Genomic DNA, 27,859 nt, shown 5'->3' on the forward strand with positions numbered 1-27,859 from the left:
GTAGAAAACATAATCTGCTTTTTATGGGCTGGAAGATGTTATTTCTATATTCAATGGTATTTTTAATATTTAATATTCATGATGTCTGCCCATGTTTCTACAATCATTAATCTTTAAGCTAAGAATATTAAAAATAAAAAACATGAAACCCACATAGTTATTGGTGTTCAGGAAAGGGTATGGTCATTTTTGTTTCCCTATAGTGCAATGAAACTGAGCAATAACAGATGTTAATATTTCCCATCCAATATTCAGCAATATAACTTTCTACATTAAAAGACAACTTACTATCAGGACAGTTAGGCTGTATTAAATATTAAATATTTAAGGTAGCACTAGTGATATGCAATGAATTTCCTAGATAAACTGGCTAGTTACTAGGAGAAACTATAAAGATCAGGTACTTGGGATACAAATTTAAATGTATTTTTATTGAAAAAATACAACATACTTTGACCATATTTTCCCCTCTCTCAATTCCTCCCAGACCCTTTTCACCTCCTTTCCTACCTAACTTTGTATTTCTTTTCTTTCTCTTAAAAAAACACAAACAATACAAAACAAAACAAAACAAAATCCCAAGAAACACTGTAGATGAATTTCTAAACAGTCTTATTAGACAAAAAAACACAGAGCCAAATATAGGGGTGAAAGCCTTAGAGATCAGGGAAATAGTGATAGCCATCAACCTTACCTCTCCAGCTCTGCATCTACCAAAAGTTGAAGCCACTTCCTGCCTACCCATGCCTTGATTGCCTTGCTGTTCTGTCCTCTCATTAGCTCTTAGCCAAACTACCTCATTTCTTTGTCACTGCCTGTCTGTACAGACCTTCGGGTCTCTACGGTTGGTACTGGGATTAAAGGTGTGTGTCACCATGCTTGGCTGTTCCCTAGTGAGACTCTGCCTGCCATGTGATTGGATTAAGGATGTATGCTATCACTGCCTGACTTTTGTGTTTACTTAATGGCTTGCTATTTCCTCTGATCTCCAGGCAAACTTTATTTATTAACATACAAATAAAATATCACCACAAAACACACACACACACACACACACACACACACACACACACACACACACCAGAACAAACCAAAAAGAGAAATCAAAATAAAGAAGCAAAAGATCAGTTTGACAAGACACTCTAACAAGGCAAAATGAGACAAAAAGTCTACAAAAATGCCATTAAATTTGTTTTGTGTTGATCAACTACTCCTGGACATGGGAAGTAGTTGGTAATATAGGAAGTGAGACCCCACTGGAAAAAATGATTTTTCCTTTGCCAGTGGGTTTCACTTGCAGATATCTTCTTGGTTAGACGTGGGAAGATATTTTACATAAATCTGTTTAATAAAAATTTAGGTCATGATTTTGTTATTTATGATAGAAATATATTCTTATGAGTTAGAAGTGATGATGTAAGGAATTATATAATGCAGAGAAAAGTGAAACAATGAGCAAACAATTTGTCTTTTGTTTTTCTCTAGAGTAACCTTTCTATCTTTGTATCAGGCAAAGCCAACTGAACCCAGGTTTACACATGAATAGAATTAGAATATTTTCTGACTGTCTAGTGTGATGATGCTTACTGGAATGTATCCCTTGAGTTTATATTGCTGTGATACTAATTTCACCTTTCAAGCATCTATATTTTCCACAGTTGGAGTCATTGATGTTTTAGTAAGAGAAAGTTATTGAAAGATACATTTGATTATTTTTAAAGGCCAGTTAAAATATAATTGCATAATCATTTTACTTTCCAGGAGACTATATAGCCAAGAAAACAAACTTACAGTCTAAGAAGAACACACAAAAACAATTATGTTTATTCTGAAAACTAAAATACAGAATATTTGATTAAGATCAGAAATGTTTTTAGGGATACAGAAGTGATACTTGATGAATGAAATAAAAAGTTAAGTGTGTAATGAGAGCTAATCTGGATAGCTTATGAGATTTGACAGTGCTGCTGGTGACCAAAGGGATGTATGTGAAGACTGTGGAATGTTAACACTATAGGCTATTATTATTTTGCCATTAGGAACTGCAAATATGACTTTCCTAATTTCAATATTTAAGTGAATCTATAATATTCTCATGACATTCTTTTGACTAAACCACAGGCATGTGTTCATATAATTTATATATTTAAGCATATACTTTAATGTATTATCTATTCATCACCGTCATCATATATCTCTCTCTATTTGTCTATCATTTATGTCTCAACTGTTTGTGGTAAGGACATAATATACCTGTCCCATTACAAAAATGAAAGGCATAGCAATATTGTTAATGGAAGGCATAATTAAGTATAGTGAATACCTCCTAGAGATTTGTCACGTCTGCCTATTTATCACCTATACCTGAAACTTCGTACCTGAAAAGGGTGGCACAGATGTCTAGCAAATTAAGAACATAGATTCTGGCAACAGAATACCTTGAACTGAACCTTGGTTCAGAAGCTTGTTGGCAAAATGAGGATGCTAATAGTACTTACTCTAAAGGGCATATGTATTAATATATTTATGCAGCTGAAGTATTTAAAACAGAGTATAGTGACAGAAGTTGCCATGATATGCTTCATTCTCATCCAGAACCGGGCAGGTAAGATGGGCCTGGCCAAGTGGTACGTGCAGTTTGATGATGATGAGAAACCGAAGTTGATTGAAGAGGTACACTCCATGGTCATCATTAGGGATACCGAGCACACCAACTTTGTGGAGTTCTGGAACTTCACAATCGTCTACTGACGCTATGCTGGCCTCTACTTCTGCATTTGTGTCAAGGCCATCCACAACTTCGTGGAAGTGTTCAATGAATATTTTCACAATGTCTGTGAACTGGACAGGGTGTTTAACTTCTAGAAGGTTTATACCATGGTAGATGAGATGTTCCTGGTAGGTGAAATCCAAGAAAGCAGCCAGACGAAAGGTGTTGAAGCAGCTGCTGATGCTGCAGTCCCTGGAGTGAGGTGGCCTCTGCCCAGCCTGGTCTGCTGGACTAAACTGCCTGCTCACCTCCTGCCAGGCCCGAGGCTCACCCCAGCAGCCCCTCCCTTCCGCCTCAGAGGAAGGACCCAGTAGGGTTTAAGCTGCATGGGAGGAGGCTGCAACTCACTGCCTCTGGGCCCTGCTGTGATGGCAGAGGCCACTTTGATGTCCTGAGTAACTGTGCCATTGTCATGTAATGCTGTGAGTGTGCATGTGCACAGCCCCCAATAAATCTATGGTCCTCTCTGGTCAACAAACAAACAAATGAACAAACAACCCCCCCCAAAAAACCAACAAAACAAAACAAGAACCCCAAACCAGAGTATAATATATATATTAAATATTAGATACCTCCATGTAATGATGCAATTTGTAACCTCAAGGAATTGATAATTCTACATGGAGCACTTCCCTTTGGGAGAAAATACTAACACACATGGAGAAAAATGGAAAAAAATAGTAAGAAGTGAGTTCGTTGTATGATATAGGCTATAGGAAAAGTAGTAAGAAGTGAGTTGTATGGCATAGGCTATAAAGACATAATTCAGGAAGGACAATACATTCATTGTGAGTTTGCAGGTGACTGAAAGTTTTGTGGCATATCTATATGGCATGCATGGGTACATATGTGAGTAGAAATGAAAACACAGACAAAAGCTTAGATGTATGAATAAATAAGCAACATGATTATTGATATGCAATAGAATTTAACTGTAGCCGTATTTTGTTCTAAGTCTTTCAAAATTGAGAATTGATACAATAAATATGAATCAGCACGTTTAACAGCCTTTTCTAAATACTTTAAAATGATATCTTACTATATACTTTAGGATAAAATTTTAGTGTATCTAATTGTATTTGAATTCTGCAAAGGCCCACAAGAAAGGCAAAACAACTATTATTCTCATCCTACAGCTGAGGAAGTTGGAGTTCTGTGTGTATAGGACTTGCTCAAGGTTACATAACTGTTAATAGAGACCAGCTTAGCATGCAGGTGTCCTGGCTTCCAGTTTTGTACCCTTCTACCACACTATACATATTGCTGCAAAGCAGAAATGTAGAAAATGAGACCCGATGTCTTATGACAAATATATTCGATATGTGTCTCAAGCAAGAGGAAACAACATAGGTGTGGCCAGTTTTCAGATGTGTCCAACAGAAATCAATGAGTTCTAGTTATCTCTGATCCGTAGAGGTCTCTCTTCATTATGTATTGTGTTTATTTCCCTGAGGGGCACAGCAGTAGAAGTGAAATAGAAATAGCTCACATGTGGCAGATGCAGACAGAACTCCATTCACGGTTTTCCTTTTTTCCATCTCTAACTATCATTTATTTCTTCTGAGGTAATGTGACTTTTGAAACTCAGAGTTAAGAACAGAATGAACTTCAGCAAAACTTTGCCAATGAATATCATATTTTAGTCACAACCAAGCTGTTTCCAATGGTTTGTTTTAAAAACAAAGCTTCCGCTATAATATAAAAATTACTGCAAATAAATGCTATTACTTTCAACATGCTAATAAAAAAGCAGAAAGTATAAAACACAATAAATCTAACAATTAACTAACTATAAAGGCATATCATAGAACAAGATAGATTACATATATTTGTACATAAATGCACTTCTTAAGAGAATGACAGATATTCAAAATTTTCTTCTGATATCTAATATAGTAAATTTTGATTACAATAAAACTTATGTAGAAATGTAGCCTTCTTTCAGATGAATTTTAATTGGTTTTGCTCATATATGGGAACGCCAGTTGTCTTACTCATTAAGGAAGGATTATATTTTGGTTTGGGAGTGACTTTTTAATAGGAACCTCAATGAGCAAGAAAAACATTGGGGGCTTGAGTCCAGCGAGGGTAGAAGAGGATTGGAAAGAAGCTGGCCCTTGATCATACTTATCTTGTTTAGTTTCCAGACTGTAAACTGCAGGCAGCCTATAGAGCTATTTAGCTGAGTAGTGGTCTGTCCTAGCACTTGTGGAAGATAGGGCTCCACTTTGCCTCACTAGTCAGTGCTACAAAGGAATAGGCTGACCGTACATTTCTGTAGCTTCTGGGTCATCTCCAGGTCTCATCTGATGGCATGCATGTAAAGGGACATGTTAGGATGACTAATGACTTCTTGCAAATTTTAAAGCTATATTTAAAAGCTGGACTCAAAATTGTAGTTCATATCCTTGGTAACCCCTTTTATTTGAAGAGGAAAAAATCTTGATTTCATATTCAGTTTTATAGTTCAGAACCACAAATATTTTCCACCTTCTGGGGAATAATAATAAAAAAAAAACCCTATGGGTTAGTTCACAGCGATAAACTGAATTTTGAACACTTAGGATATCAAATGATAGGATTTGTAAATGAGATATATTTAATAATTTATAAGTTATAATGGAAAACTTTTAAAATTGTGATTTAGGAAAATGCTTGTTAGGGAAATTCTTTTTGTTGTTCTGCACTGGATATGGGTTTGAATTATTCTTTACATATTTCATCTCCTTTCTCTGGCAAGGAAGCTTTCTTCTTGGGTATGTAAGTCATACTGGACAAAGAATGCTTTCTAAATGTAGACAGTCTTCTCCTAAAGTTTCCACCTGAAAAGAAATATAGGAGAGGGTCAAAGCAACAATTCGATGCAGCTAGAGATAAGGTTATGACCACTGACTTCTGCATCCTCAGGACAGAATCACAGGGTCTAGTTTCACTGTGTAAAAAGTGAAGGTGGATAGTTCGTTGAATATGATACGGCATGAAGCTAATTAAAAAGGCAGCTGTCACAACTATGATCATTCCTATAGCCTTTCTACGGCTTGGCAGGTTTTTCTTCATTGAATTTTTTAGTAAGGTCAGAATGATCATTGTGTAACAGACAATTATGACAACAAAAGGGATGATAAAGCCAAGGAATAATGACACATAATGCAAGACCAAAACAGATTTTTTAGCTTGATTGTCCTGTGGAGGCTCAAAGCATTTAGTATTGTTCCTCTCATCTTGGTAAGATTTAACCATTAGAAATGGAGAACTAATCAAAATAACAAAAATCCAAATTCCAATACACACAAACCTGGCCTTTTTCTGTGTAACCAAATTAATGTTCTGGACTGGAAAAACAATGGCAACACACCGGAAAAAGCTCATGGCTGTCATAAATAAGATGCTACAATAGAGGTTAACATACAAGGCATAGGTACTGAGGCGGCACAAAAAGTCACCGAAGAACCATTTGCCTTTGTGAACATAATAGACCACACGGAGAGGCAATGTACATACGCACAGTAGATCTGCTATGGCTAGATTAATCATGTATACTTGGAAGGCTGACTTCTCATGATACGTTTTTATGAGGACATAGAGCACAAAGCTGTTGCCAAAGAAACCCACAACAGAGATCATAGAGTACATTGTGGAGTACACTTGATTGCGGAACTCATCGATCATGCCGTGGCATGTGTTATTACTGGCAGAAGATACTGTCAGATTTTCAGCTCCATCCATGTTCTCCAGGAATGTTTGCCTGGTGCCTACAACATATGAAGAAGATCTTATCAATTAAACTAGTTCTTTAAATTGTAGTGCACGTCAATTCACTTCATAGTGTCACTATACTTTTCATGTGTAATTAAAATATTTAATAGATTTTTATTATTCTTTGAAAATATATATTCATACATATACACAATGTGTGTTTTGATCATGCCTGGCCTCCACCTCACCGTCCAAGCCCCTTCCAGCACGTCTTTCTCCCAACTTCATGTTCCCTGTTTCTCTCCTTTTTAAAAATAACCCACTGAGTCCAATTAGTGCTGCTCACATGCACATCCACCACAGCTGGAAGCAATTGTTGTCACGTTATGAGGAGAGAGTCACTTGAACTTTGACCCCAGGAGGAAGGTCTGGGTCCTCCAGACAGGAAGAAAACTTTTTTCCTTCTCTAACATCCATTTTTTTTTCTGAGAGAATTCTTAATCCCCAAAACCTAGGTAAAATATCCTCCTCATATCATAGATTTTACTGCTCTAGCACTGTTCCATAAAATTTCCCTTGAAATGAATTTATGATTATTCACTTAGAGAAAAAACTTTAAATATACTAGTTATATATATGTATATATATATGAGTGTGTACATATGTATTTATCACAGTCATCAATCATCATCATCTAATTATCAATGTATTGCTTTATAAGAGTTTTAAGTTCTGTTAGCAGCTAAAATTGGTACAAAAATATTTGCTTTCCCCTAAAAGAGAACTATGTAACATCTTGTGGATGCAGGTCATACCCAGGGCTAATTCATGTTAGTGAAACTCACTCCTGTAGGAGAGATTCTTAATCTGGAATGAACTCTATTTAGAACCACAGAACACCACAGCAGGAGAAACCTAGTGGCCACATAGTTATAATAACGATGACAAAAAAGTTTCAGAGAGGTGAAATTTATAGTTGAAAATTCTGTACCATAATTTAAGGCTCTTGGGAAAGATATGGCCTAGTTGGTCAGAATATACTTGTTGGGTGAGGAAATTGTAGCTGTTCATGCCCATTCTCTTCTCAGACTTGTACTCAAAGCTTTGAGCTTAGCCACACATAGTTCTTTCACATCAAAAGATTATTTGGTCTATCCAAATTCATTCCAGAAGCTAACAACTTCTGATTAGAAACAGCTTAGGGATGAGATAGCATAGACATAGTCATTTCTTCAGTGTTCTGCAGATCCTTTTACTTACTTATCAAAGTGGAAGCTATTCAATACTTAGTCTCTTATTGATTTGACTTTTCTATAACTCATGCTCCCTGGTAAACAAGGTGTCTGGAAGAATGCTCAAGAATTCAAGTGCAACTAGTGTGGAATATCCACATAACAGGGACATGGATACAGACAGCTCTGGCAGTGTTGCGGGTGGGACAACTTGCCATGTTTCTGACCAGGAACAGTTTCATCTGCTGTTTGTGATGTGTCATCTATCCAGCTTGTCATTCCAGCTATCTATATTTTTTTAGCATTGAAAATTGCCATAACCAAGAGCTATTGATATAAGATTTTTTTTTTTAAATGAAGAGGAATAATTCTAAGGCTATAGAGGAAAAACTAGCCCACCATTCCTAATGCCTGCATTAGTTTTCAATTTGTGCTCCAGGTTTCTTTTCCTATTGGTTCTCTGAATTCAGGTAAAGGAAGGGAAACTTCCCCAAATTAACCCAATTTTTTTTGTTGATACTGTTTTAGGTATTTTCTTCAAACTGAGCCGTTTTATGCTATGAGGCACTAGATGGTGCTATTGGGATTTTTGATATAGCTTTTCCCTTTTTAGTTTTAGTCACAGTATTTGAGAAATCAATGTAGCATGCTTTTAAATATGTGTCTATAATATGATATACAACAGGATCTTATATTGTCACCATGAAATGATTACAATCACTTCCTGAATGATGAAGATTGAAATCTGTATGTACTGTGAAATGACTGCCACTAAGAAGTAGGTTAGTTAACAGCTCCACCTCAAGCCCACCTTGGTGGTACATTTCTGTAACCCAGCACTTGAAACGCTGAGGCAGGAAGATGGTGGATTTGAGATCAGCTTGGGTCCCATAGGAAGACCTTGGCTCAAAACCAATACACAGACCAAATTAAAACCACATCTACCACCTCATTTCCGTTCTATATTGTCCAGACTGAATTGCACCTTTTAAACTATGCCTTCTCTCGTTGTCCATCCAAAGATATTTCTATCCTTATACAACTCCTAGAGAATTTTCAGTCTGATTTGCACATCAGTGATGTGTTATCTTTCCTTTCAGACTCTCTGGTTGATAAATAAGACAGTGCCTTATACAGGACCAGTTATTCATCTTCTTTGTTCATAAATGCTCAGTGACAATTGGAATGATAGAAACCTTACCATTTGAAAGTATAATTATCCATTTGAAACCACTTAGAGTGACAGTCTCATTGCACTATAATTTAAAGTCTTTTCAACCTTAAACACTAAAGATGTGGATGTAGACAAATTGCTTCCTAAAGTACTAAGATTCTAAATTATAAAGCTTAATTTTAAGGGTTAAAAAATACCCACACTGTTGATATACAAATTATTTCTTTATCCATTGCGCATTGCAAATAAATTTGAAATTCTCAACTGCTTGAACAAAAGATGCCAAAAAGAGCTGATAAATAACAATGAAAAGTACACAAAGAAATGAATGCCATCTAATTCCATTCATAACCAGCAGAGCTCTTTGAAACAGAATAAACTTCCTTGTAAATTTCAGTAGTCAAGTTTGATTCTTTCTTTACACACAAATCAAACCAATTATTTATATTAAGCTATAAAAAGAAAATTATAGAATTTTCAAACAAGGACTGGATTTTAAAGGGGTAGAGATCATTTAATGTAAAGTAGTCATTTCATATATAGTGACATAAAATTCTGAACAGCACTTAATTAGGTTTTGCATAATTTACTGATTTCCCTAATGGTATGACCCCTAGGAAATGGATACAGAGAGTTCCTTTGGAAGCCTGTGATTTCTTAAGAGCCCAGTTCTGCCTTCAAACAGCTCACAGTTGAGGAAGGCAGTGGGTGCTGAGGAGTAATAACTCAGTTGTTTGGAGTTGCTTGTCATAAGTCTAGTAAAAGCCACCTTAGCACAAAGCAAAGGAATTATGAATTCATTAATGAAAGGAAGCAGTAAGCACAAATGGTGTCGACTTTATTTCAGTACAGATGATGAAGAATGTTACTTAAGAAAATTGCAAATTGAACAAACTGGGTTCATTCTGAAACTGGAGCCGTACCTCTCTCTGGCACTGCAGTACCTTCACAAAGTTTTCTTCGTATTGTGGCCACTGTTCTTATGTTGGAACATCAGAGTACACCCAAGCTGAAACCATAGATTACAAAAAGGAGTTAGTGACCGACCTCAAGAGCAGTCTGGAAGGGTCATGGGAACTTAGCAGCCTCAAGTACAGGTCCAGAGTGTGATGGCACATCAAAGCTATACTGACAGATTTAGGACTGCCCATTGGCTTCCATGGCTTCTTGTTTTTCCTTCATCCTTTTTTACATTTCCAAGGGGAGGGAGTCTTGGAATAGGAACCATGAGTGGTCACAGATGTTTGCTGATGTATGTGTTCAGCTTTTGCATCTAAAGATGAACATAGCGTTTTAAAATAATTCTTTCGGTGAAAACACATTTTCTCTATGAAGATTTAATTATAATTATAAAGTTCAAAGAGGGAATAATATGGAAATTCTCATCCAAGGACTTAGTTTGCTACGAATAGGAGTTAGAATATTAAACAAAATTTTCCTAATTTGCTTGGAGCACAATGTTGTTTAAAAGAAGAATGGCTTTAACAGAGCTTGAACTAGATTCCTGGACTCAGAATAGTACTTGTTGGTATTGCTCACTAGTTTCACATATATACTTCTGGAGAGCAATAGTTTTAGAGTCTTGGATACTTACACTTTAAGGGATGTATGTCCTTTCAACAAAACTACTGTTGCGAATCAAACAGATACAACAATTATGTCAGAAATGAATAAAGAAAGGCTTTCCCGAGGCAGTAGCAACCTGACACTTCTCAATTTTTGTTGTGCTATGGCGACCCTCATTCTTGTCTGCCAGCATGATTCCCCAGAGGCTGCCACTTTTTCTTTATGTGTGGTCCCAATGTTAATAAAATAAACATCTTCTTCCAGTTTATTTTTATAAAGTAGACACAGGCCGGAACTTTCCAAAGGAAATCTACTGACAAAAAATGGAAGTGAAAAAGAAAATAAAGGAAATTAAAAGGTATAAAATGTGTTCACTCTGTACATCGATAACCATTTTTCAGAGCGTCTCCAGCTTCTTCTCCCGGTTCCATTGTCCTCCTTTCTCCAGGTAAGGAGTCGACCCTCAGATCCTGCTATAGTCTGGGTCAAGTGTCTGTTGCCAATTGAGAATTACTCAGAGTTGGCTCTTAAATTTTGTTAATCAGGCAGTAACTTTTTTTTCTCATTTGCTTTTCCCATGTTTTAACACACTGATAAAGATACACTAAATGAATATTAAACATATAAAGTATTTCTGATCATAAAATTATGTGATTCCACTCATCTGGTCTAGAAAGAAAATTAATTTTGGCATTGTCATAAGTTTTTGTTTAAACAAAGCTGGAGTTTCTCCTTAGACTGCAGCAAAAAGAAAGCTTATGAATTTCTAAAATGCATATATGAGAAGTATAATCTTACAAATTTAACATACAAAGGAGTTATTTATCTCTGTGGTAATTGTGCAATTTTAATGTAGCATAACATTTCTATGAACAAATGAGTAAGTGTCTCATTGTCTGCAGCATAGTGTAGTTTCTTTTCCTCCAGGTTCACAACTGTGAGGCAATGCCAGTTTCTTTTGCTTTGCATACAGCAGGCAGTGGATACTCAGTCATTGCACCTCTTTGACTTTGAGTCTACTTGCAGACTCTTGTTTCTGGAATCAGCTTCTGTTAGTCTAAGGTGCAGCCACTTGGAACCATATGCAGTAGAGGTGTTGAATGAGAGAGAGAATTGGGTGATTTTTGTGTGTATGTGTGTGCTGAATGTGAAACCCAGGCCCTTACCAATGCTAGGCGTATATTCTACCAACAGCCTCGTCAACAATCTCTCTCTCTCTCTCTCTCTCTCTCTCTCTCTCTCTCTCTCTCTCTCTCTCTCTCTGTGTGTGTGTGTGTGTGTGTGTGTGTGTGTGTGTGTGTGTGCTTGTGTCTGTGTGTAGTATATACATATGCTGTGTGTGGTGTATGCATGCAGGTCAGAGGAAGGTATCAAGTGTCTTCTATCACTCTCTGCTTTAGTCTCTTAAGGCAGGGTCTCTCACTGAACCTGGAGATGTTCTTTTTTAACTGGGATGACTGGCCATCAAACTCAGGAAATCTTTCTGTCTTTATCCCTCTATCCCAAGTGCTAGGGTTATAGGTGTGTGTGGCTATGCCTGGGTTTTTACATGGGTGCAGGGATTTGAACTCAGGTTCCGATGGTTGTATAAGTGCTTTTACCCACTGAGCCATACTTCCCAGCCCTAGAGACATGATTCTGATTCAAATCATTTAATTTTTTTTACTTGGCTCATGTTCTGTCAATAAAGTTTATAGAGCCCTTATTCTTATAAAGGAAAGGGCATTTTCTTATAAGGGAGAGAGTATTTGCTTACTAGACTTTGAATACATTAAAAACAAGTAAGAGAATAATTAACAAAGTAAATAAGATATCTAAGAAATGTTGTAAGAACACAGGGGCTCAACTTATGTGCTTATAGTTTTGTAGATGTGACACACACACACATGCGTGTCTCTATATATACATACATATGTGTGTATGTATTTATGTATGTATGAATTAATTATATATTATTTTGACCTAAGGAGTCCCAGGGCTGGTATCTTCTACTAAAACAAAATGTCATTCTTGACCATCAACCCAATTTAATATTTCTCTCCTTTGATATGCACATGATGTGATATGTTGTTTGTACCTTTCTTGATGATTTTCATGTATTGATTTGTCATGGTCATCTGTGATCACTCAATATAATGTTCCTTATTGTTCTTGCTGGAGTTCCACTAGCTAGCACAAACAGAGCAGTAAGCACATTTCATTAATTAATTTTATATTTCCTGCTGGCCATAGTATATAGTGCATTTTAAATATTGGTTGATTTGAGTTAATCCATTTTCTATATCATTTTATTATGTGTGTTCAAAATGAGAGGGAATTCTTGTAAGGAGAAAGACCATGATTGGAAATCTGAAGGACTGAGTGCCAGCAGACCTGGATCATACCTCAGGCTGTGGTGGGTGATTAATTAAGTGATCTTTGGAAAATCACTTCCTCTCTGTCAAACCGTTACTTATTTGTAATACAATAGGGTTAGATTTTATGACCTCTAAAGTCCCTTCTAATTTACCATTCAATAAATCTGAAAGATCAGGACTATTTTTCTTCTTGAGAGCATGTAATATAAGTGATTTATAACTGCAGTAAAGAACACAGACATAAATTGTTTTTAATCTAAAGGAAGCATGATAGTTCTAGATATGATGCTGTTTTCTAAACTAAGTGATAACTATTATGATTAGAAGTTGCTCTATTTGCCAGGGCTCACAGCTACCCCTCTCTGTGCTTACTCCTTTTAAAGTTACACTTCTGGTTCTATACACTGAACTTTCTAAAATACACTACAGAGTTACATACATTCACTCTCTAAACCTGAAGATAGTTCTGTAAAGTAAATGCCACTGTTATCCCAGTTTCACATTTGGGAATACCAAGCCGAGGAGAAACAACTAGCTTTGGGCTTCATTAAACTCTGAAGTTATTGTTGTTTGTTCCTTTTTATCATCTCCTGTATCAGGTGCCCATCTTGCTTGATTGCATGGCTCCATGGTTCCAGGACCAGTTATTTATCCACCCAGATCTTAGCAGTTGCTTGAAATCTACTTTGCACAGTTTAGAAGAAAGAGGCTTGGGTTGCTGGGAAAGAATGTCTTTTCCTTAATGGGACAATATTTGTTCCTGAGCCTTTAAAACCTAAATAAACGAGTCATTTTCTTCCCAAGTAAAAAAGGTTTTTAAATTTGTTTTATTTAAACTAAGTGGAATCCATGATGTAAAGATCCCAAATTTCACTTAAGACAACTGTTATTTCCTGTGCGTTTCTGGAAAATTTCTTAATCTTCTGGGATCCAAAGTGCAGAATTAGGTCATTTTTTTAAGATAATTTTTGAGTTCAAATGCTTAGAAGCAAGCAAACTTGCTCCCTTCTCCCTAGTGATGCACATTGTCTCTTACATCTCTGCTGTTTGCCAGCTGTATCTGACTACCTTTGAATACGTTTCTTATAAGGAAGCAAAAACTGTTGATTAGATAAATACAATAAAAATAAATGTTTTTGTGTTACAAAATGACCACATAATTATTCATCTTGCTTGAGTGAAACAATACATTTGTTGACTTCTTGTATCCCATTCCCCCATTCCCTGACAACTGCCTTTTACTCTTCTATCCTGTGAATGTGACTGTTTTAGGCAATTCATGTATGTGGAATGATGCAGCAGTGTTTGTCTTTCTGTAACTAGGTTACTTTACTTAGCATAATGCCCTCAGTATATACTCATGCTATTAAAATTCCTTCTTTACTAAGGCTGAATTTTACTCCATTTCATGTATATACTGTCTTTTAGGTATTTTTTTGTCAATGGAGGCTTTCAGTTATAGTGTATATTATTATTTATAATAACTTCCTTGTTTTATGAAAGAAGACTCTTCTTATTTATCCTAACTGGAAAGAGTGCTAGTATAGTCCCCCCACTACCCCAAATGATGCAGTTGAGTTTCCCACATTGGGGAAATCACAGGGGTCAGCACATCTGGAGTGCAATGGATGAGTCTAGCCCTGGGAAGACCACCTTCTTGATCACTGTGTCTTCCTTGTCAGGTTAAGTATGAAGACTACTTCTTACAGAGAAGACAAACCGTTCTTTTTTCAAGAAAATAGAAAAAAAACCCTTAATTTTCTAAGTAGGTAAGAAAAATAGACATAGAGGTAAAACTATAGTAGTCTATTAATGAGAAGAGTTCTACATTTGGATCATAGTTGCATCTATACTTAGCTGTGTGATCTTGGGCAAGTTGCTTAATCTTTCTGATCGTCTGTTGTCACTTATGTAAAAATAAGGTAACAAAACTAAAGGCAAGGATCTCTCTCTCTCTCTCTCTCTCTCTCTGTCTGTCTGTCTCTCTGTCTGTCTGTCTCTCTGTCTGTCTGTCTGTCTGTCTCTCTCTCTCTCTCTCTCTCTCTGTGTGTGTGTGTGTGTGTGTGTGTGTGTGTGTGTGTGTGTGTGTGTGTAAATGAGTATAGCTATTGAAAAAGTAACAAGATTCCACTGCAAAAGAACCCAAGAGGGAAGCACTGTTGATCTGAAGAAGCTGTACCGTATGTCTCCAAATGTGGCAAAAACAATAGTACAAGTAACATGTCTCTGAGGCACACTTAACAAGTTGGCTGTTCTTAATGGACAGGGTAAATTGAAAGTTAGCCTGTGGCTATGTAAATAAATGGCACATGAAAGTTACAAATCGAATTAACATGCATTGGACAGAATTGGCTTTGCCCACACAATTAAAAACCTATGGTCTAATCATAAACAGAACAAGATGAAATGCTTCATGAAGCTTATCTAAATTACTCCAAACTGCTAGCTTAATTAATTTTAATAAATGTACTGAGATCCAACTAAATTTTTAATGGCTAGGGTTTGATACTGACTCTAAATTTACCTTTATTCTAGAAAGATGTTTTTATATAGTCTCAAGGTAAGTTTATACCAAATGCTAAAGCATATTAACAAGAAATTAGTCATTTTTATACAAACCAATTAGCTTAGTTTAAACTCCTCCCCTGCATAACAAAGCAATACATATAGTACAACTATATATATATAACATATAGTATATAACATATAGTATATAGCAGAGTAATTAAAAATGTTTTCTAAGTGCCTATGTGTCTATCTATGCATTTTACTTAGTTTAACTGAATCTATTTAGGAGAGAGAGAGTATATCTTATACATCTTACATTCTTAGCAAGTAAAATCCGGGGCTTAGGACACACTAAGCCCTCAGTAGGTGTTCTGTTTGGCATTGAATTGGTAGCAGGAATCACACTTGAGGATGACACCTGGTTCCTATTGCTCCAGGAATAATACAGCAACTGGTGTAGCCCTAGCTACTTCTGTGCTATTCATATCTTGAATAAAAGAAAGGGAATTATGCAGATGTTATCAACTGGTGGGTGGGGTTAGAATTCTGAATAACTTTGAAAAACTTAAATGAGACAGGTGATATTACTAAGGTTGCTAGCAAGCATATTTATGCAATTTGTTAAATACCAATCAAGAATGTGCTGAGTAGAGGAAGGAGGGTAGGAAGGGAAAGGAAGAAGGACAGAGAGGAAAAAGAGACAAGTGAAGAGGAGAAGAGGAGGGGCAGCTGAGAAGGAGAGGAGAGACAGGAGGGAGAGGAGGATGGGAAGGAGGTGGGTCGGTATGGAATGCAAACTTCAATTTTTTCATAAATCAGAATTGCAAAGTTAGTTGTGATTAACACTGTATCATTACACTTTCTCCCTCAGATCTCTTGATAGCCTATAGCAAGAGTAAAAGTCTCACTCAATGACAATTTTTGAAAGAACTATGAATATGTTATCATAATATCAAATTTGCTTCTCTAATGCATATTCTATTATAAAATACTACTCAAAGAGTAACCAAATAGTATCGTGCTTCAGGATTTCATGAGAATCCAAGACCACACATTATCATAGAATGAATCAGAAGGAACATAGCAATAAAATAATCCCTAATGACATATTGCTAAACACATAGATCAGTGCATTGCTCAACCCTCATGAGAGAAACTTCTTCTTTCAGTGAATGGCAACTACCAAAGAGACACACGACTGGACAGTGACAGAGAGTGAGAGACTTTGGGACACTCAGCCATAAATGTCTTTATCAAATTCCTCTTTTCAAGGCTTAAGGCTCTATGCAGAAGAGATTATAGGACTGTAAGAGCCAGAGGTGGTGCATGACTCCAAGGAAACAGGCCCAACAGGACCGATACATATATGAACTCACAGAGACTATGACAGCATGCATAGGACCTGCACAGATTCAAACCAGACAAAGTTCCAGCCCTGAGAAAGAGAGGTAGACACAAATTCCCACCCCTAACCCAGAACCTATTGAGAATTGATGCCTGTTGGGAAAGGGGAAACCGGTTTCTCTAATGGAATGACACTGGGGTATCAACCATACTCCAGAGCAGGCCCTGTGTCTAGCACCAAACAGACCCTGTGTTTTTATGAGCTCCTTGTTTTGCGTTGATATTTTTTAATCTCCCCCCTCCCCAAAAAGAATATAAAATTTAGTGGGAAGAATCTGGGAGGAGTTATGGGAGAGGAAAGAATATGATCTGAAAAGATTGTATGAAAAAGAAATTTTAAATAAAAAAGAAAAGGGATGAAAACTGTTTCCACACATTGTAAGCCAATGAGAATGAAATATGCGTTAGAATATTGAAAAGAATCTCAGAGCGACTCAGTAAAACGGAAGCTGCTGGAAGAGGCTGTGAAAAAGGATGCGATGTCCCTGAAAGAGGAAAAGAGGTTGTGGAAGCTGCAAGTGGAGGATCAGAGTAGTCAGTCATAGATGATGGGAAGAAGGTTCACTAAATCACAGCTTGTTCCAAAGTGTCGTAATATTTAACACTTTATATGGTAGTTAAAAAATTGACAATTAAAGCCGGGCAGCGGTGGTGCACGCCTTTAATCCCAGCACTGAGGAGGCAGAGGCAGGCAGATCTCTGTGAGTTCGAGGCCAGCCTGGGCTACAGAGCGAGATCCAGGACAACTAGGGCTACACAGAGAAACCTTGTCTCAAAAAAAAAAAAAAAAACCTTCCCCCAAAAGATTAAAAAAGGAGCTGGGGGAATCCTGTGGAGGACAGGGAGGAACACTGTAGGAGTCAGAGGGGATGGAGAACATTGCCCACTGAATCAACTCAGCAGAGTTTACAGGGCCTCCCAGCAACTGAAGTGGCAGTATGGGGATGCGGGGGGAGGGGGGGTGTTGCGTCAGGTCCTCTGCGGGCCTGTTATGGCTGTTAGCTTGGTGTTTTGTGGCACTCCTAACTAACAGTGGGAGTGGGTGTGTCTCTGACTCCTTTTGCCTGCTCTTGGGGCACTCTTTTCCTCCTGTTGGGTTGCCTTGTCCAGCCTTGATATGAAGGCTTTTGACATGTCTTATTGTATTTTGTTTTGTCATGTTTGGTTGCTGTCTTTTGGGGGCCTGCTCTTTCCTAAAGGGAAATGGAGCGGGACTGGATCTGGGAGAGAGGTGAGGTGAGGAAGAGGTAGGAAGAGTGAAGGAAGGGGAAACTGTTTTTGGGATGTATTGTATGAGAGAATAATCTACTTTCAATTAAAAATGTTTGTTTGGAATGAATTTGTTTTTATTAGACATGGAAGAGCATCCAGAGAACATCTAATGGAACCCCATTTTCTTTTTTGAACCCCATTTTCTTTATGACCCAGAAAGACAAAAGCATTGCTGGAAGTAACACAGGAAATTAGTGGCCAAGCCTGGACACTGGAATGCTCTGGTGATCCTCTACAGCAGCACATGGTTATGTTTCAGATGCCTCGAGGTATATCACTGAAAACTGATGCAGAAGACAAAGCCAGCACTTATTCCTTTCAAGGGTGTCCAAGGAGCGCTCAATTCAGTTTGAAGAACTATTCAGTAGTACAAAAATATTCCATTTTAGCCTTGTAGTCACTTTCCCATTGTTTATTGTGTGGACAGCTTATGAACATGGCCTTCTGACTAGCTCTTTTTGTCTTTTGATTTTTTTCCTTTGTTTAAGCCACATTGCGATATATGAAGTATTCTTTGTCCTCATCCATATCTGATGTAATTCAAACCATCATTAAGCCAATCTCTTATATCATATTCTCCATAAAATATTTCTCTATCCTTTGTGGTGATATGCTAGTTATATTAAAAGATACTTTATTAGCCATTTAATATATTTACATTCTCTGTTAGGTCTTTGAAAAACAATATATATCCTCCCCATGAAGACTTTTCTACCTTCCAGAGAAAGATACAGATGTATTAACAAGTTAATGTACAATACTATTACAGATACTGTAATGGAAATATAGACACACAGATAAACAGGGCATGATGGTTCATGCCTAAAATCCCAAAACTTGAAAAAGTCAGGAGGATTGTGAGTTCAACACCAGCCTGGGCTACATAGTAACTTCCAGGCCAATCTGGGCTACACAGGAAGTTCCTATTTTAGAAAACCCATATCCAAACAAATGAACATGAAACATAATAAACTACTTTATGAGCAGTGAGTATATGTGAGAAAATGCCTTGGAAAAGAGAATGGGAGGGCAACAAGGAGAAAGCAGTGGTATGAAACAGCCTGGCATGGTTTTGGGATATGGAAATTTGATTGAGCTGAAATGTAAGATGGCAGGTTATTTGTTTGCATGCACGTATATTTGTAAGTGTGGGTGTCTGTGCTTGACTGGAGTATGAGGATCAAAAGTGAGAAATCAATTTGGGGAATAGAGCAGAAACTAGGACACAGAAAGCTGGTAAAGGTCCTGTATACCATTCTATAAAAGCTGAGTTCATCTTGTTGGTAATAAGAAGCTTACAACAAGATGCAGACTGAAAAAGGAATACCGACAAAAGAAAAAGAAAGTGTGTCTAAGTGTGGCAGCTGAATTACTGTTTACTGTAGCCGAAAATGGGGCCAGTAGGTTCAACTATATTGCAAGTTCCTTAAAAACAGAGGTGACATCTTCACATTTCCTCTTTCAACTATTTAATTTCTCATTCTACTTCCCCAGTTTCTCTCTTGAGTGGTTAGCAAAATCTGCATTTACAACAGAAACACAATGAATGACTGGTAAGATTCTATGCTTTAATGTTAAAAGAAACTTACATTATTAACTCATCTATGGACAATATGCCCTTTGTTATTTCAAGAATTTTCACTAGTTTGAGGTGGAGGGGTCTTTGAGTTCACGTTCCAGTGGAACATGTGGCAAAACTGAAGACTGGAGTTGGAAATAGTGTGATGATGGCTTTCTCAGGAACACATAATTAGCCCAATGCAGTGACACACATCTTTCACCCCCAGCACTCAGGAGGCACAGAAAGACTATGTAGAGAGTTCCAGGACAGCCAGGGGTGCTGAATGATACCCTGTCTCAACAAGCAAGCAAGCACCATCCTTATTGTTTTTCTTAATCTCATCAGCAATGTATTTTGCAGATAGCCTTTTGAGGTGGTCATTGGAGTTCAGATATGCAAAATGCCAGCATTTGTTTCTCTATTCTTCTCTTTTTGTTTTGTTTTTGAGACAGGGTCTCACTATGTAGCCCAGACTGGACTTGAACTCACCATCCTTCTGCCTTAACCTTCTGAGTGTTGGGATTACAGGTATGCACTACCATGCCTGGCTCAGTTTTCTGTTCTTTGCTTTTCTTCTGCAGTATTTATCAACTTTCACGTGGCTGACAGAAATCTCGTACCAACTAACTACTTGCTTAAACTTTAGTCTCTCATTTTCAGCTGTCTATTCCACTGCTACCATCTTTTCTCTCAAGTTACCTCTCCAAGCAACTTTTCTGTTGTCTTTTTTCTTCATTGTGCAAGTAGCTTTCTAATTATGGGTGCATAGAATCTAGTAGTCACATTTGATGCCACCACCCCCTTATCTTTCATCAGACCTGTTGAGTCTTATTTTGAAATACTTGACTCTGTATTCTTAGTTCAGGATCCTTATCTCTTTATTCCTTGTCTACTTGAAGGAACTTGAACACTATATCCTTTTGTACTTCTATATAGCTACAGGTAAGCCTGGGAGCTTAAGACATCATTGCTTACATTTCAAGTTTGAAGTTGTCTTCTGTGAATGCTTCCATATAAATGTTCTACTACCTCATTCATCACTGTGCGGTAATTATTCTTTTTCTGTGAGTATTCTTGTTTACATGACTACTTAGGCAGATATGAGCCCAGTAATGAGAGTGAGTGTACTTTATTCAGTTTTGCTCCTATTCTTCCTAATTGGTCAGTTTCAGAAGGGTAACTGTAGTTTTGAGTGCTTTTTCATATTAGAGTACTTAACTTCCAAAGGTCTAGGGGGTAGAACAAGGACCATATTTTTTTGGAGTGGAATGTGGGTGCCATTATGGAGGAATATAAATAATTATGTAAAGTGGAAATAAAATTTGGATGCCTCTAAGGAGGTAGAGGCTATTAAAAATACTTGAAAAGTATTTTAAAAGTGCAGAAGAAAATGAGTTCAAAACTGACTAGGTCTGAGGCTGATAAGAATCTAAAGACCCAATGATGTGTTTGTCTATGGACCTGGGTGAGGCTGATGATGTGTTTTAAAAATAAAAAACAAGGGAGATCAAAAGATGAAATCAGTAGCTGGATGCACTTTTGTAATTGTTTTGGGCTCAATGCTTCCTCAAGACTTCCTTTACCTTTCTAGTAAATGATGGTCTGTGTGTGTGCTCTTGGGGGACTGCCAGTGGGGTGTGGTGGTGGCTAGGCTAGGGCCGAAATAGAAGGGGAAGTGGGGAAGGCTGTGACTCAGGGTTCAGTCTCCGCCGACAAATACTTCTTCTGTTTCTTCTGGGCAGAGGCAAGATCTAGGTAATATATTTTGTGAAGGTGCAGCTGAGTGAAGCCCCAGTTTGTTTGAGCAAGTCCCAAGTGCCTTCTTCTCCACAGTAGCTTATTACTGTGACATGAAAAATACTGTAGTGTTGTTAATCTTGTAAGTCTGAGGTTATGGACAGAAGGAATTTTGTATTAATCTTTTGATAGAGCAGCCACTCGCTAATATTTGTTGGATGGATATATAAATTAATAGGAAGATCAGCAAATATGAGTGTTTTATAAACTGAAAACACTATAGAAATACAAAAGTCTTATTTTTTTTTCCTACTCATATAAGAATGAATTCAGGTTTTACCTTCTGATGATGATTTTGGCTGCCTAATCCCTCACTTCTCTCATTTTGTACTTACATTATGCCTATTATCTGTACCAATAATATAGCCATTTATATTTTAATATCATACATTTTCAGCACATAGGGATATTGTGTCCCTAGTGAAATCATCTTGGGCAGAAGAAGAAAAGCCTGTTATTGTCTTCCTAAGCATTATGACCTCAAAGCCCCATCCCAGTGTTTGCATTTATAAAAGTATGTAATAAAAACACTTGTTGAGTGATAGGCTATTGATTGTTTGGAACAAGATAACCCATCGTTCATAAGGACTGACCTATATAAAGTCAAGCTGTAGCTACAATTCCATGGCTTTTCCCTGTGGTAATAAAAGATCTTGGGTCAGGGACAGAACGATATGCCTATACTATCATTCCAATAAGTAGTGTTTTTCCTCTTGGTATTTCCAAGGCTGTGGTTCACAGCATTTTCACTGCTATTGAAAGCTCTAGGCATGTGCTGGTGACAGCTCTCAGATGTTGCTTTAGCAAGAGCTTCTTCTTCTTAAGAAGACAGGTACTCTCCTGTTGGCTAGTTGGAATGCAAACACAGGACACTATGAAGGTCCAATGAGTCTTAGGTGGTGGCATTCAGAGCTGAGGATACTGTGTGTCTCACTGCACATAATAGGCAGATCAAAGCTGTATGTAAGACCTAATCAGAAGGGAAATGCAAGGCACAGAAAGGCTATGGAGATCTTGATGAATGCATAAGTGTGGGTATGTGGTGGTGGTGGTGGTGGGTACTTCTGCCCCTCGATTAGATGATAGAAATATGTTACAGAAAATCTACACACTTTTGAACATTTTGTAAGGACAAACTTGATGGCTCAGTGTCTTCCAGACTTAAATAATTATGTGCCAATTGACAGCAATTTGGAATCCCTTGAAACACTATGGCTATTGCTCACTGCTAGTTCTTAGTCATGCTCTTAGCCTCTTAGTTTTTGGACCCTTGAATCTAGGAAGCAAGTTATCTGTTATCAAGGGAATAATTTATGTTAAATAAAAATTCAAGTTAAGATTAAGCATAAAGTCTAATCAGTGTGGAATGAAAAGCAGCTTTTAATCCCGCATGAAACCCAGAGACTTCCTAGGAAGATTGGAACAAGTACATAGGATATGTCAGAGCTTCTGGAGTGTTGTTATTGTTAGCTAAGCTTCATTTAGCCTGTTTTAGTTCATGACAGCACAAGCATAGGCCTATGCAAAAACAAAGGCTACAGATCTGACCCTGAGAAAGCTTATTCAATCTTAGGCTTTAAAAGTAACAGTTGTGATGCCAAATTATATTCTCCACTCCTCTTTATAGACAGGGAATTAATGAAAAATAAAAAACCAAAAACCAAGCAACCAAACAAACACAAAATTAAACAAACAGACAAAAATCCTTGAGTGGCCCCGAGACTCCTTAAGTCTGTATCTCAACTCTTTCCTTTTCTGCCAAGTCTGTTAAAGTGGGACCTCAAATGTTTGGAATGTATTCATTCCACAAGCATTAAAAAAAAGACATTTTGTTCATCTAAAGGGAAACCAACCATTAGGTGGAACAGAACGAATAAGCAGAGTACAAGACTTAGTCAGAGGGCAAGCTATGTTTAACTACCCATCTATGAAGAATTCTGAAAGACAAAAGTAATCGTAATTTGAGGATGTTTTAGGACCACAATTGTAATATGGATCAATGTATGTATGATGTCTGCATTTCTCTAACTGGATTAAATGGTTTCCTCTATTGGCTTTTTGTGGGCATGAGGATATGCTACTACTTGCAATGGATCTGCCGGACTTTATAGTTATATTTATTCACTAAGGACCAACATATTAGCACTCTGCCTTGTGAATCAATCTCTTTTGTAGGGCTGAGTAGTATATCTCTCAGGTGTTCGTTCATGCTAGAAAAATTTTTCTCAGTAGTCCTTGAATTGTACTACATAGATGTTCACGTGGTCAGAAATCCAGTTGATATTGAGGTAAGGGGTAAAAGTAGCTGTAAGGTGCTTATATTTTACTATATGATTGTAAATATATGATATATATTGATTGTAAGAATCAGTGGGTTTAATGAAGATAGGCTAATAAAAGGTAGTATAATCAAGCAAGTTCTTCTTCAATGCTATTTTATTCTTAGAATTTATTTTGAAGCATACAGTTACTGGCATGCAGTGTTAGTGATAAGCCTGGGGCTAGATCACACCAACAGGCCTTTGCCCTACAGGTGTTGCACAGAGAGCAGGAAAGCAACTAGCTCTGCACTCTTCCACATGCATTCAGTTGTGCGATGCGTTTATTTCTGAATTGAATGCACTTTAAGCAAAACCCTTTGGATGGTGACTTGAAGTGTGAAGGTGCTTTTGCTTTTGTCTTTGTAATAGGTTTGGAAACAATACCCCTATTGTTATCTTAGGGCATTTTATAGGCAAAGAAACCAAGATATTCAGTAACTTGTTAGAAAGAACACAGCTGGTTGAACGCCAAAGTCAAAGCTAGGATGAACGCCTAGTTCTCTGGCCTAGATTTCTTCCTATTGAGAATTGCCACAGGACAGTTTGGAGTAGCTGCAAAGAACTTATGAATTCAAGATGGAAGATACCTTGAGGCAGACATTCCCAATGCTTGACTATGTTGGAGTATTTAATGGCCATTTTTGTGTTCACAATGTGTATGAGACACCAGCTAGTTATTGCTGGGTGAGGGAGTTAAAAATAAACCTACTTGAGAGAGAGAACAAGAAAGGGTGTATTTGAGAGGTTGGAAGGAGGAAGGGGAAAATGATGTAAATGTTTTTAATTTATAAACAAACAAACAAACAAATAAATAACCTGGTACCTTCCCCCAAGAATCTTGCCTTTTGAGAAGAATAATAATTATCTTTTCATGGGTCACACTCCTGTGGACTCTCTTCTTTCTTTGGCCTGAACGTGTAGGCACTGCGACACTGCCTGTTTCAGTCCTAGACTTGTTTACTGAAAATATTTTTTGAGTTTTTATTACCCCTTGTTATCACGCTCTAGATTAACATTGGTCTCCATCTCTTATCTGCCATTAACATCCTGGGGCCATTAATTTCTGATGACAATAAGACATTTCTCCTTGGATTCTTGCCATCTCCTCAAACTTAACAGGTTAAAACAAGAGCTCATCATGTCCTACATTCTCACTTTTATCCCAGGTTACCTGTTGCTACAAATAGCATTAACACCAGTGCCTACATTCTACAGTATTAGTATTTTGGAGTTACTTCTCAGCTATTCTAACAATGTCTGTAATCTAATCACTTCCCAACTTCCATTTACTCTTTCTTTTACAGGTCTTTTCAGTTCTTCTTCATCTCAACCTAAGCTTGAATTTTTATTCAAGTTTCCTTTCTGTTATTTTCCAGCCCAGCCAGTTCCTGTAGCCAGGTTAAGATTCTTGCTGCATCCCACAGGTGTTAATCTCACTCCTGAAGCTATTTCTGGTACCAAAATGGAATTCAGACACTGCAGTATCTTTTCCATTTACCACAGGCAAACTTATTCAACATAGTCTCAAGTTTTACCTCCTTTCTAGCCTTCTCCATGTGGTCTATATTTTACCACTGGCTTATCAGTTTAATTATCTCACATTGTTACATTCTTTATGTTTTGTAGTCACAGCAGTATTGTAATTTCCTCTAAGCATAGGGTCTATGTCTTATCTACTTTGGAGGTAAGACTTTGTTTGTACTAAGCTTGAACAATACTTGCTTTATTGGGTTATAATAAATTTGAGATATTTCAATTGGAACACAGAAATTGTAAAATAGATGAAAGTAAGCTAGGGACGTAGCTCAGTGGTGGAGTAGTTGCTAAGCATGCTCAGAAGCCTGGGTTCAATTCCCAGCGTTTTTCCCTCCCCCAAAAAGATAAAAGTAGAAGTCCACAGAGAGCTATGCTAATTGAGAAATTATTACAGTTACCATTCATGGCATCAAGGAGCATGCCGCTTGAGTGTCAGTGCTTTCCCTCATCACCAGTTCTTGGTACCCCAAATGCCAAATTATCAGTGCATGGACCATGGAAGGATCTTTCTTCTCAGGTAGAGAGTTTATAAATGCATTAGAAGTTTAATTAAAGGTAGGGGAGAGAGCAGGTAATGGGACGTGAAAATGTGTCACAGTAAATTAGGAAGACATTGACATGGCAGATTCAGCTTTGCCCCAAACTGTGAACTTTCTGTTTTAATTGATTGGATCATGGTCTAGATTATTTTTTTTGTGGGACCTGAATGACAAGCATAGTTAGGATTTACACAGAATGAGAAACAGTATTTTTTAAAAGAGATAGATGTAAATATAATATATGAAAATGAGAAACAGTATTTTTAAAGGACATAGATGTAAATTGGGCTTATTTACTATGTAGGCACAGGTAGCTTTTAGTCAAAATTGGTGTGTTAATTGTAAAATAATGACAGGAAAGAATTTTTCAGTGACTTAAATTTGATGCCACAGATATGATAAACTTAAAATTGTGTAGACACAAATTTCAGCTAGAATATACTGTGGCCATGATACTTAATAAAACATAAAATGTTTGCTATCATTCTTAAAACACTCTACAAACAAATCCAAGTTAGCTGCCCTCTAAATATATGATTTCAAAACAATTGTAGGGACAGGGATTTAGATCCACTGGATTTAAAGAGGCAGCACCTGCCAGTCTATCTGGATACTGTTGAAATAGTCAGCTAATCCTGACTGCTAAGAGGAAAAATGCTCTTGCTTTAAGCGTTTGATTAAATCATGTGATTTCTTAGCTCTGTGTTAACCTAGTGTGTTTTATTCTAAGTTACAAAGTAGATCGTAGGCATTTCTTCTGTTTATCTGCAGCCGAGAAGGCTTTCTTTTTGCAGTCTTTAGTCAACTGGCCAATTTCTAGCAGCGCAGTGTGCTTCAAGGAAATTGCTTAACCTGTTTGAGTCTCTTTTTATATTTGTCAAAGCGAAGGGGGAGGGGAAGGGGGAGGGGGAGGGGAAGAAGAGAATGAGAACCAGAGTGAGAATGAGGGAGTGAGGGAGAGGGAGAAACATCCTGCCTCAATTATAGAATGCTGAGAAGTTTAAATGCGTGAAACTTCATTGTGAAAATTCTAGGTCAGCTCTCAACTGTTCGGTTTACCTTCAGCAGTCACTGTACCCTTTTATTCCACATTAAAGGCAGCTAGAACTGCATTAGAGTAGCTCCGCTGCAGCCTTAAGATAGGAGCTTAAGGGCTGTTTTGCACTTTTGGAGGGTTGGGGAGTGTCACCTCGAGTTTGCCATATTGCGCCTGCAGCAGAGGCAGTGACAGGCACTTGTTGACAGGCTGATTCGATGATCAGATCTCTGGCCAAGCACCAAAGCAGAAAGAATTCAGCTTAGCAGCCTAATTTAAAGCAGATAAGGCAGAGCAGGTACCCTCAAACTCTGAGGTAAAATCTGGCATCAGTTGAACTTTACCCAATTTCCTTACCTGCTGATTCCAAGCGTCACAATGTAAGGTCCTGTCGAGCTTGCTCCCTGAAGCGAGAGCCAAATCTTCAGAAAATCCAAGCTGTAAGTCCCCTGGAGAGCTGGCCCTGGATAGTGAGCTTCAGAATAAATCTGGGTCCTCTGGCTGGTCCACTCCATTCACAGGGCGTCTGCTCTTTAGGAAAGCTGCTTTTCAAGAGGAGAGAGGTCAGGGCATGGCACGTTTGCTAGCCAGTATATACTGATTCTTCTTCCTCTTTCTGATTAGTCCTCAAACTGCTTAAACTACAGCAGTGTTTAGTTTCCCTGGTGCAAAGCGGGAGAAGGGAAGGAACAGAGAGGGAGAAAGAATAGAAACTGGAGACTTGCAGGTTATATGCATAAATGAGTGTTTATCTCTAGCTACTGCAATAGAAACCTCAGGAAGTCATGCAGCTGCTCTGAGGTGGGAAGTAAGGAGGAGTGTGTGCTGTTCAGCTTAGTTCTCTCTGATTTTTATGACTGGAGGGTGGTTAGGCTATTTGTAGGCGGGGAAAGATAATCCTAGTAGTATATGCTAATATAACTGGCATTATGTGAAACTCAATCTTAAGATAAGATATATTTCCTCTCTCTCTCTCTCTCTCTCTCTCTCTCTCTCTCTCTCTCTCTCTCCCACCCTCCCTCCTTCCCCCTCTCTCTGTCCCTCCCCCTACATCTCTCCCTCTCTGTGTGTGTTTCCCTCCTTCATGACA

The 27,859-nt window shown here is 37.7% G+C and overlaps 1 protein-coding gene, 1 non-coding gene and 1 pseudogene across 2 annotated transcripts; 1 reads left to right on the plus strand and 2 right to left on the minus strand.

Annotated features, from left to right (window-relative positions):
- Positions 1-2,571: 2,571 nt before the first annotated feature.
- Positions 2,572-2,971, plus strand: LOC118573583 (annotated as a pseudogene).
- A 2,466-nt stretch (positions 2,972-5,437) lies between these two features.
- Positions 5,438-27,335, minus strand: Cysltr1 (cysteinyl leukotriene receptor 1). The gene is made up of 3 exons (XM_036175516.1): positions 27,127-27,335; positions 9,796-9,881; positions 5,438-6,522 (listed from the first exon to the last, which is right to left on the minus strand). Exon 3 carries the CDS (start codon positions 6,494-6,496, stop codon positions 5,474-5,476), a length of 1,023 nt encoding a protein of 340 aa, XP_036031409.1. The 5' UTR covers positions 6,497-6,522; positions 9,796-9,881; positions 27,127-27,335; the 3' UTR covers positions 5,438-5,473.
- LOC118574933 lies at positions 14,322-14,486 on the minus strand. The gene has a single exon (XR_004943807.1). It is a non-coding gene; the product is annotated as a U1 spliceosomal RNA (small nuclear RNA).
- Positions 27,336-27,859: the final 524 nt, after the last annotated feature.

Source organism: Onychomys torridus, chromosome X (genome assembly GCF_903995425.1).
Source record: "Onychomys torridus chromosome X, mOncTor1.1, whole genome shotgun sequence".
In the NCBI taxonomy this organism is placed as follows: domain Eukaryota; kingdom Metazoa; phylum Chordata; class Mammalia; order Rodentia; family Cricetidae; genus Onychomys; species Onychomys torridus.